This window comes from Phocoena sinus, chromosome 10 (assembly GCF_008692025.1).
Source record: "Phocoena sinus isolate mPhoSin1 chromosome 10, mPhoSin1.pri, whole genome shotgun sequence".
Taxonomy (NCBI): Eukaryota; Metazoa; Chordata; class Mammalia; order Artiodactyla; family Phocoenidae; genus Phocoena; species Phocoena sinus.
In genome coordinates this window covers 96,657,227-96,668,550 of record NC_045772.1, presented here as the reverse complement: position 1 = coordinate 96,668,550, position 11,324 = coordinate 96,657,227, and the positions used below count along the sequence as shown (strand labels likewise).

The window sequence follows — 11,324 nt, the reverse complement described above, 5'->3', positions numbered from 1 at the left end:
AATGAATGCTGCCACCAGCCTGTCCCAGATCTGACCAGAATCCCTCTGGGCTCAGCTCTATTTTGAGTGAAACAGAATCGAAGTGCCTCCTATTAACAGTAATAGTTCCTTGCTTAGAGATCAAAATAACCCCGATAGGAATAACTGTAATGCCAAATTTTACATATAATGAACATAAGACTCTGAAGACTTAAGTGATTTTCCCCAAGGTCACAGCTTCCCCAGGAAGTAGCAAAAGACACCTAAAAATAAAAATTGCAATTAAATGTTTAAATAGAAGATATGTATTTGTATCTTTTTAAAAGCGTCCGCTCTCTTTATCACATTTTGGGACTCTGTAACCTGTCTGTGTCAACCCAATAGTGACACAATAGGATAAGGGTCTTAAGGGCGCAGATGTGACCAGACGTAGTTGCTGTATGGGTTAGAGATCGATGATTTGAGAAACCTTGACTTTGGGGGCAGAGATAGAAAAGTGGGAGCAAAATGGTGGTAATCACTGTAAGTTCTGGTTCTCTTTCTGTTCTTCTCCTATTTACAATAACTGGCACCCCCCCGGGCCTCGGTGTCTCCAATTGTCAACCCTGCTGCTGCCCTTGCTATAAGAAGCAAGTTTTAGTGCTGTGAACTCCTTAGAGAAAAGCTTTAGAGAGATAAATGTGGGGCGTAGGGGGAGGAGGGCTGTTAATTTTAGCCTGGGGTTTTCCAGCTGGCACACTGTTTCCATCTTGAATCACTTCCACACCCTGAGCTCTGCCTGGGAGATCCCTCCTCCTGGGGGCTTCCCCACTCCCTGGTTTGGTCTGAGCCACAATGGTAAGCATTCCAGAAAAATGCTTAAGAGAAGCCTGGTTAGTCATTTGATGCACAGCTCAGGAGGCAAAGAAAGCATACAGATGAGAGATGCTGGTCCCGGTAGTGATGGGTGGCTTCCAAGAAGCAAAGGGGTAGCATGGCCACTGTTTGTGTTCTTGGTCTGTGACTAAGCAGTGACTCCTTTGCCACTTGGAGCCTTCTAAGGACCTCCCGAGGCCCCATAGTTTCAGTTTCAAGACTACATGAGATAAAGTTAGGATCCTTCCCCAGGGCCTCCTGACTCTTCCTGGTTAGCATTACAATGGGATTTAGTTTGGGATCATTCCTTTAGGACAACTCAGAAGACTCGGACATCTTTCTCCTCTGTCTCTCCCTGCCATCTGACTTTCCATGGGGAAGGAGGGCATTTAGGGAGAAGGAACAGGTAAGAATTTCCTGTGTCTTGCTGGTGTATTTTAAGTTATTTAAATTTAGGGAAACAGCAGTCTAATCAGGTGATAATTAAGTCCCTCTTCATTAGGGACCTTCATGTGTGCCTTTTGCATATGGATGAGCCCTGGGGTCACACCGTTTCTCTGAAGAGGAAGGTGGTAAGAGACATGTGCTGTCCGGGCACTTCAGCTCTTCCCCTTCTGCGCCTCCTCTTCCCCCCAACCCCCACCTGACAAGGACTAGATTCCTGTGGGGAAGGAAGGGAAAGGGTAATGAGGCTTCCTCTCCCGCCAATCTCCTCCCCCCCTCGTCCTCCCCCTCCTCCTCAGGTCCGTCCCTCACTGCCTCCAGCCCATCCCAGCAGCACCTCTTCCTGCACTCTCAGGTCTCATCCAGCCCTCTCCCTTCCACCAGCTTCAGGCTGGGGTCTCTTCAGGTCCCACTGGGTTGATGCTGAGCCCGCCTCAGCAGAATGTTTGCCTCGCACCTCTGCTTTTAGCTGGTTCATCACTCCTTGGCCCGGATCTGCTTCTTTCTTCTTTTTCTTAGGGAGTCTGATGACCCGAACCCACAAACAGCTCTGATCCTGAGAAATACACTCCCTCCACCTCGCTCACTGTTGTGTGCTTCGTGGACTCAGCCACACTTCACTTGAGTACACAGTAAAGCGCCCCAACCCCTAAAGCACCCACCTACAGATCCATAGACATTCCTGATTCTAACTGCAAAAATAAATACATGGAGGCCAACACAGGCCAGGGCAGCCCCCCTCTTGCACGTGACCATCTCCTCTCCTCCCTGGAGCGCCCCCATTTCCAGGGAGCAAGTGGGGCACAGATGGGGGTGTGGGGAGAAATGGGACCTGGGTGGTTACCATGGCAACAGAACCTAGCAACAGCTGAGAGGCTGCCGTGTGGGTTTTTGCAGGGCTGTTACGAGAGCCAGACCTAGAACTGGGGGCTCAGAGGTGACTGATCCCAGCTGGGCAGCCTGCTTTCCCTCCTCCAAACGCACCCCTCGATTCCACGCCCACACCCCAGCAGTGCCTCTCAGAGAGGGCAGAGCGGGGAAAGCTAACGAGAGCTAACCGCGGGGCTTCTGGGGGCAGCTGTGGGCGGGGGCGGGTGAGGGAGCAAGGCTGCAAATAAAGCAAGCAGGGCAGCCAGCCTCTTTACTGCGGCTCCCTCTCATCACTTGCCCGTTGCTCCATTTTTTCTTCTCCTTTTGCCCTTCAACCTCCATGTGTCTATCAGCGCTCTCCTCTTCCTTTTCTTGCTTGCGCCATCGCCTGTGCTTCTACGTAAGTTTCCCTTTTCTTCTACCTCCTTTTTCGTGGTCTCTCTTGACCTTCTCTAGCAATTAACAAACCACTCTTCCGGTTTCTCTCTTGCTGCGGCTGCTCCTTGTCAAGAAAGACTGCCCCCTTCAGAGTCTCTTCCTTCCATTCCATCCCGAGTCAAAGCCCCCGAATCCCAACCCCGGGTCAGAGCAGGCCAGGTCACATCGGGTCCGGAGGGGTTACACGCACCCCCCCCATCCTTCTTTTCTTCCCTCTTAGCTGCCCATCGCCCCTCCTCCTCTTCTCTCTGTGGGGCTCATAAGGCAGAACCAGGGGACTCAGGTATCTTGCAAAGGCTTTATTTGAAAATTTTGAAACTTACATCCCACAAGAATTCAAGATTATCACCACAAGAAGAAAGAGATAATACAAAAATATATATCACAGCATAGGAGCCAGGTAAGAGAGGGAAGTAGGAAGGAAGGTGGGAAAGCCATGAGAAGTCAGGACAAACCTGAGGGGGGGGCGGTGCAAAAGGAGGGAGAGTGGAGGAACCAAGGAGGGAGGGAGGGAGGGAGGGAGGGGCGGATTGGGAGGCAGAGCTCCCGATGGCCTTGAACCAGCTGGCTCCGGTCCCTGGCAGCCTAGGTGGAGTTACGGAGGCCCTCAGGGAGGCCGGCAAGTGGAGGACTGGCTCAGGGGGCTCTGAATTCCAGAGTGACATACACAGACAGCCAGGACAGACGAGACGGAAGGACTTGGGAAGCAGGGGAGGGCACATGGGAGCCCCTTTCTCAGCGGGTGCAGCGGGTGACTCCCCAAAAGCCATCTCCCAGACAACAGAATTTAGCGGTGGAGGGGGTGGGAGTTTGCGCCCTCAGTACTCCCATTCCCACAGGGAGCCCTCGGAGCGGGATGGGGGAGACAGCGAAACACGTGACGCGGAGCGGGACGGGACCGCGACAGATGGAGGCCCATGGAGCCCCCAGCTCACCTCCCACCCACCTCCGGGGCAGCATGCAGGGGCCACAGAAACTCAATCAGTGAGTGTTCATGAGGCGAGAGTGTGAGCATGACACACAACGCCGCAGCGCAGGGCCGGGACATGCACACGAGAGTCCACGGGAGTCACCCCCTGACCTCTGAGTGATGGGCCACTGAGCGATGGGTGGGACGGGGGAGAAGACAAAGGGAACAGTGTGAGACGAAAGGGAGGACGTGAGGGATCCGCGGAGGGGAGAGACGTGGCTAGGGAGACTGGCCGTACAAGAGCAGGAGTGTGTGCAGTGGCTCGTTGGGGGAGAGGTGAGTGTGCAAGGCTCTCACGTGAGTGTGCCAGGCCGGGGCCGGGGGCCAAAAGCCACAGATATGTGGGGCCCCCACCTAAAGGAGGCTGAGCGGGTGCGCTCACCCGCAGGCTAGCGAGTGTTCCGAGGCGCCCACGGCCGCCCCGCCCTCTGCGGGACGGGGGCTGTGCTGGCCCCTTGGCCCCCTGCTTGGTGGCAGCCCAGGCTCGGGGGGGGATCACAGATTCACCAAGGGAATCCTGAGAGGAAAAGGGAAAGGGCACCGTCAGGAACCAAGAGGCAGGCCAGAATCGAGAGGGCAGTCCAAGAAATAAAAGGGATCAAGTTTAGGAGGGCAGAGTTGGAGTTAAATGGCAGCATGAGAACAGGACGCAGATCCACAGACAGCGGGAGATGGAAGGGTGCCCCGGCGAGGAGGGGTCCAGTCTCCCGGGGTGGGGGGGGCAGGTCTGCCTCCTTTCCACCCGCCCGGGAGGGAGCGCCCCAATCCCACAGTCGCAGCCCCGAGGTGCCTCCCCTGCCCGCCCTCCCAGCCCTCTGCCCTGCCCTCACCGGTTCAGCTGGAAGGCTGGAGCCCCCTTGGGCTGGGGCATCCCAGGCCGGGGTCCCCCTCGGGGCTCCTCGTGGTCAGGGGTGGGGGTGGGCGAGTCCCCGAAGGCCCCCAGCACAGTGACCCCGGCTGGGGACAGGTCTGTCAAGGGCTGCTGGCTCTCCTCTTGCCTCAGGGCACCTTGCTGCCCAGAGGGCCTGCGCCGCTTCTGGCTACGGTCCCAGCTGGTGCCCCGGAAGGAAAGAGGTTCTCACACACTCAGGAAGCCCCCAGCCTGGGCTTCCAGCGCTGGCCACCCCTAGCCTCCCTCAGGCACCCGCAACATCCTACAGCAGAGAAACCAGCCTCTAACAGGTCCCTAAGCCCCGTGTCCTGAGACCGCGTCCACAAAACCACTTCCTCTCCCCGCCAGGGGGCTCGGGAATCTCAGCCACCCTCTCGCCTGGTTCAGATCCACAGAATGAGTAGCTCCTCCCCACAGACACACAGAGTCCCCCAGAACCGCCTCTCCCCCACGCATACCCAGCAGAGCCATTTCAAACCTCCGCAGCAGGCGCCTGGCAGGTTTAGTTCTAGTTCAAAGTCAGCTAATGACCTGGACGCCTGAGTCTAACGATTCTTGCAGTAAAGTGGGAAGGACTGAGCGACCCGATCTTAAGTGTGTGCAAAGGAAGCTCGGATTTTTCTCCCTCCTCCCCAGGCAGCCTTAAGAAGGGGCTCTGCAGAATGGGTCGTGCAGGATACGGGGACAAGGGCTGGCCACCAAAGCCCCCGTGCACACAAATGACTCCCCCCCTCTCCCATCACCCTTGTGTTTCCCCAGAAGGAATCTGCACTCATTTCTCAGAGCTTCCCCCACCCGAATCCTTCCTACCTTTTCCCAAAGTCTTGCCCTAACCCACCACTTCCTATCCCACCGCCAGCAAAACCGCCGCCCTGGCTCCTTCCCTCCTTCCAGCCAAATGTAGCCAAACATTGATGGGGATGCCAGCATCTCCTCCCCCCACCCCAGCTTACCAGAACTTGAAGATGATGCCAGTGGCCACGAGAACAATGATGACAGAGATGGTAATTGTGACATAGAGCTGAGGGTCCACACCTGCTTGGGGTAGGGAGAAATTTTTAGGGAGGCTTGAGGTGGAGGGAGCTGAGAGAGGCTGGAGGTTGGGTTGGAGCGTTGCCGTTTGAAGCCACATCGCCCAACTCTTTCTGCTTCTCTGGAGCCTCCCCGCTTTATTTTTATCATCGGCTTTCCACAGAGTTTTCAGCTCTTTTCCTCCCAAATCCTTTTTCTCCACTTCCCCAAATCTTCTGTATATATGGGATGAGGAGGAGGCTCCAAGGTCATAGAGATCTCTCTCTGCACAGAAACTAGGGGCTGGAAACGTCCATCTCCACCCTGGCCCCACCCCCAGACCACTGGCCCTGAAGGGCTCGTTCATTTCCTCTGACTGGAATACTCCCACTGTTTCCAAGGTCCAGCTTAAATGTCAGTTCTTGGAGGGTGTCCTGATCCCCAGGCAGAAGTAGTCTCTCCCTTCTCTCTCTGCCTAAAAACACGCTGTGCACACCTCCATTAGAGAATTTATTACATTGACTCATCCCCGAGCGTTTACACATCTGTCTTCTCCAGTGGACCTGAGCTCCTCTGAGGCTCAGATGCATCTTCATCTCGGCCTCCCGTGCCAGCGTTAGTGCCCGACACATTTGTGGAAGGAGCTAACAGGCAGGACCTCTGTTGCTTCCTTTAGAGTCTTCAGCCAGCCTCCCCACCCCCAAATCGCTACCAACCTCCCCAACTCCCACTCACCTTCCCCGCTGCCCCCGAACAGGACTGGCCGCAGGGTGGCAGGTGCTTCTCCAAGGCTAAGCCCATCTCCATCACCCCGCATGGAGTCTGAGTTGGGGTGTGGGGTGGCCAGCCCATGCGGGGCTGCGAAACCATAGTCCAGGGGCAGAAATCCAGGATTGGCAGAGTTGGGGTCCCCCCCATCCTCTCGAGACACTGTAGGACCCCACACAATAGCCCAGGGGTACTGGGATGAGGGTGGCCCCTCTTCAAAGCCTGATGGGGTGGCCGGGGGCGAGGTGCCCGGCAGGACTTGCCGACGTGATCTTGGGACCCGCGGGGAGCGGCTTGGTGGAGGTGCCCGCTCCCACACGCACACATGGCGTGGGGCTGAGGGCCCTCCCCGGGCACAGGGGGGCCGGGCTGGGGCTGGTGGGGTCCGAGGGGAGGAGGAGGAACCTTGGGCAGGCGGTGGGAGGGGCAGCAACAGCAGTGGCCAGAGAGGGAGGAGATGGGACAGCAGCAGCGCAGGCCTGCGGGAAGGGAGAGAGAGCGGGTGAAACCAAGGCCATCTTGGGCTTCTGTGTGCAGAGGACAGGCCGCCTCCCTACAAGACTCTGTGCAAAAAGTAGGTGGGCCTTGGGAAGACTGGTCTCATTTCCCATCTTCCTAGGGTCTAGCCCTCAGGATGAAAGGCCCCGGGTGGGCCTAGGAGGGAAAGGGCCAAGACCCCAGGGAAAGTGGCTTCCAAGCTTCCCCTGCTGGGCCAGACTTACCACATTCTGGACTCCATGTCCGAGATCTTCCTCAGAGATGACCCAGATTTTCAGCCTTTACTGGGGGAGAGAGGGGTCATCACATCCCAACCCTGCCCTGAGTACTTCCCCAGCTCATTCATCCACCAACTCACCTCCATCTCCCCTCCCAGCTGTGGCTGCCAGCTATGCTGCTGCCACTCAGGACCCATGGCTGCCTAGCATCCTCTTGTGGGGGGGTGGGGAGCGGGGAGGGGAACCCCCAGAGTGGTCCCCTGTCTAGTCCCCAGCCTCTATCTACACAACTTCCCAGGTCCCTGTTACCTCCCCACCCCAGGGTCTACTCTCATTTCTCTGGCTTCCTTCCGTCTCACTTCCTCTGCCCACAGCTCCTAGCTTTTCTTAGATCTTAATTTAGAGCCAAGAACCTTGTGATTCCTTGAGCACCTACCGAGGGAGGGAGGGAGTCTGAGTGGGGGAGGGAAGAGGAAGTCAATCTGAGTGAGTGTGTGAACGTGTGCGGTTGTACAGGGGGAGCGTCCCCGCCTGCCCACCCCACTTGTTGTCTGAGGCCTTTCTCTTATGATTGAATGGCCCCAGGAATCTCGTCTTCAGGAGCAGGGGAACAGGAGATGGAGGGATGGAAGGAAAGAGAGAAAGAGAGAGGTGGGCGGGAGGAAAACTACAGAATATAATATTTGCTCAATGTTCCATCATCCAAATGCATAGGTGCCCTCTGAGGGGAGGTGGAGCTGGGGAGAGGCCACCCCCTCAAATGTAGCTCTCCTGGGTAAAGAGTCCTGGGAGAATCGGGATGGATGGTTTTGAAAGAGGAGGACACGTTCTCAGAGCTGAGGGTGGTGGATCCAGGCTGCGGCAGCAGGTTCCCCAGTGAATGAGGATATGACACTTGGTGTCCTCTGGATTCTGGGTCTAAATCTGGACATTAAACCCTCTCAGAGAATAACAGGGGAGTAGGTGGGAGAGTCTGGGGAAGGGATTGGGGAAGTGGGCTGTGGGGAGAGATGTGAAGGCATGATGGCCTGAGACAGGGAAGGCTGGTGAGGCGTGAGAAGGGAAGAGAAAGGTGAAGGGGAAGCAGATGAAGGGGGCTAGTCCTGAAAGAATGGACTGGGGGGTGCAGAGGAGATCGGCAGCTGGAGGATGCTGAGGAGGAGAGTAAAGGTCAGGGAGGGAAGCTGAGAGGGTGAAGCGGTCACAGGAGCGGGGAAGAAGGAGGAAGGGCAGGAGGAGGAGGAAGGAAAGGTCCAGGCAGGATGGGAAGTGGAGATCGTGGAAGGGGAAGGGAGAAAAGGGATGGAGGGGACCGGGGATGGGGAGGAAGGAAGGGGGAAAGGCGAGAACATGGTACTGAGGACAACCTGAGACAAGGAAGGGACGGGGGACGGAAAACGGGAACAGCAAAGATGGAGGAGATGGAAATTGTTTCTTCCAACGGAAAGGGATACGGAGCTACGGAGAGAGGCAGGGATGGGGGCCAGGTGGGAAGGGAGACGGAACCGGGAAAAGAACGATGCTGCAGGGACAGAGGAAGGCGTGTGAGCCAGGGGAGGGGAAAAGGGCTCCCAGGGACGTCTGTGGCCAGCTGACTCCAGGACCCACTCGCCTCTCCGCCTGTGCATCCCACCTCCCCAACCAACGTCATCTCCAGTCCCCGGACCCCGCACCCCTTAGTCACCCCGTCCAGGAAGCCCCAAGTCCCCTGGCTGGCGCGCCACCCCACCCTCCCCTCGCTCCTCACCGACCTGTTGTGCGCAGGAGACGAGCTGGGGGTGGGGCGGGAGCCTCGGGCTGGGGGAACCGGGCCCCATCCCCAGCGCGGCCGCGAGCCCACCCCTCCCACAGGCCCACGCTCCCTGGACAGGGCTGGAAAGCGATAAGGGGGGCGGGGGACGAGGACCAGGAGGTAGGCGAGGGGTCTCCTCGGGCGGGAGCGCCGAGAGCAGAAAGGGAAGCCGAGGCTGGAGGATGCAAGGAGCCGGGGGCTGAGCCCAAGGCGGGAGGAAGGCAGCGGCGGGGACGGCGACCGCTGCGCCAGGAGGGCAGGATGGAGTCGGGACCCGCGGAGCAAAGGAAAGCGTGGTGGGGAAGGCGCGCTTATGGGCTGGAGGCTCGAGCCGGGCGAGGGACCGCGCCTGGAGGGGCGGGGGGCGAAAGGCGCGGAGTCTGGGAGGGCAGGGCCGGGCTCCCTCGGGCGGGGGCGTGGGGGTTCCTCTCGCTCACCTGCATGCCTGGCGCGGCGGCGCGGTGGCTGCGGGAGCTCGGGGCTGCGCCGGGCTGGGGGGTCGCGGGAGCGTGTGGGGCACTGGGCATGGTCGGGGGGTTCTGAGGGCAGCGGGGTGCTGTAGAGGGTGGGGGCGGGCGCCCGGGGCGCGGGGCGGCGGCGGCGGGAGATGCTCGGCTCGGCTCGGCTCGGCTCGGGCTGCGCTCGGCCCGGCGGGGCTCGGCGCGGCAGCTCGGAGCGCTTGGTCTCCGCCTCTCCCCATCCCGCATGGTTTAACCCTCCCGCTGCCGCGCCTGGGGAGCCGCGCCCGGCTGCGTCCCAGGTGGAGAATGCGAGAGGGCAGCGGAGGGTGAGCACCGTCCGATTCCCCGGGTTCCTGTGGCGGGCTTCTCCACCCTTCACCCCACCTCCATGGACACCCTTGGTTGCCCCGGTCAATCTCTGAGATTCTGAGCCACCCAAAGCTCTGTGACCCCCAACTCTGTTTCGCCCCTGCTGGAGAGTGCTGAGTGCTGGGGATGAGGTCGGGGTCAGGGTGGGAGTGGAGACCTTGGATTATCCCAACAGCTTGATCCCCTGATTCCATTCTGGTCCTGCTGCAATGCATTCTTCCCGAAGCAAACCAAACGATCTTTAAAATAGGTAGACCGAGTTGCATTACTCAGCTTTTCTGGCGCTCAGAGTATCAAACTCCTCACCGTGACTTACAGGGCCCTGTATAACCTGGCCCCGCCCCTCCTAACACTCTTCATGCCCCAGCCACACTGGACCTGATCTATGTTACTATAGTTAGAAGGGCTTAACCTGCCACAGGGCCTTTGCATTTGCTGTTCCCACTGCCTGGAATGTTTTACCCTGGCTTTTCACAATGATTCACTCATTTCATTAAAATTTCAGTTAGATCCAATGTCACCTCCTCTGCGAGGCCTTCCCTAACCTCTCTATCTAAATGGGCTTCCCCTGCCCCCACTCTCATCCTGTCCTACCCTCCCCCACTTCAGGTTACCCTGTTTTACTTGAGTTGCACTTCTAGGACATTACACTCTTCTAATTTCCCTTCATCCTCCCTGGCTTTTCCTTCTCCGTCTTCTGCCTGACCTCTAAATGTGAGAACTTGCTAGGGCTTAGTCCTTGGCCCCCTTCTCGTTCCACATTCTCTGTCCAGTGATGTCATCCAGTCCCAGGGCTTAAATACTATGTAAATGTCAGCAAGTCCTAAATTTATATCCAGCGCTCCAGACTCGTTTATCCAACAGCCTACTTGACATCTCCACTTGGATGCCTAATAGCCATATAAAGCTCCTATGGTTCAAATAGATGTCTCGAATTACCACTGCTGCCCCCCACCAATCCATTCCTCTCCCAGTAGTGTTCCCCATCCGGGGATATGATGGCTTCTGCTTGTTCAGGCTAAAAACCTAGGAAACATCCTTCCTCCCTTTCCCTTTTCTCACTGATTCCCACCGTGTATCTAATTCATCAGCAAGTCCTGTGAGCTCTGCATCTAAAATATGTCCTGAATTCATCTCCTTCTCTCCACCATTGTTATAATCTTGCTATAATCTTGTTGCTTCTGCCCTTGCCCTTTACAAACTAGTCTTCACAATATCTAGTAATTTTTTTATACAGCAGGTTCTTATTAGTTATCCATTTTATACATATTAGTGTATATATGTCAATCCCAATCTCCCAATTCATCCCACCACCACCCCCCCCAACACCCCGCTGCTTTCCTCGCTTGATGTCCATATGTTTGTTCTCTACATCTGTGTCTCAATTTCTGCCCTGCAAAACGGTTCATCTGTACCATTTTTCTAGGTTCCACATATATGCATTAATATACGATATTTGTTTTTCTCTTTCTGACTTACTTCACTCTGTATGACAGTCTCTAGATTCATCCACGTCTCTACTAATGACCCAATTTCGTTCCTTTTAATGGCTGAGTAATATTCCATTGTATATATGTACCACATCTTCTTTATCCATTCCTCTGTCGATGGGCATCTAGGTTGCTTCCATGACCTGGCTATTGTAAATAGTGCTGCAGTGAACATTGGGGTGCATGTGTCTTTTTGAATTATGGTTTTCTCTGGGTATATGCCCAGTAGTGGGATTTCTGGGTCATATGGTAATTCTATTTTTAGTTTT

General features: G+C 56.5%; 1 protein-coding gene across 1 annotated transcript; it reads right to left on the bottom strand.

Annotated features, from left to right (window-relative positions):
- Window positions 1-2,870: 2,870 nt before the first annotated feature.
- PIANP (PILR alpha associated neural protein) lies at window positions 2,871-9,370 on the bottom strand. Its single transcript, XM_032645805.1, has 6 exons — window positions 9,173-9,370; window positions 6,950-7,009; window positions 6,195-6,706; window positions 5,402-5,483; window positions 4,387-4,608; window positions 2,871-4,073 (listed from the first exon to the last, which is right to left on the bottom strand). Exons 2-6 carry the CDS (start codon window positions 6,964-6,966, stop codon window positions 4,052-4,054), a joined length of 855 nt encoding a protein of 284 aa, XP_032501696.1. The 5' UTR covers window positions 6,967-7,009; window positions 9,173-9,370; the 3' UTR covers window positions 2,871-4,051.
- Window positions 9,371-11,324: the final 1,954 nt, after the last annotated feature.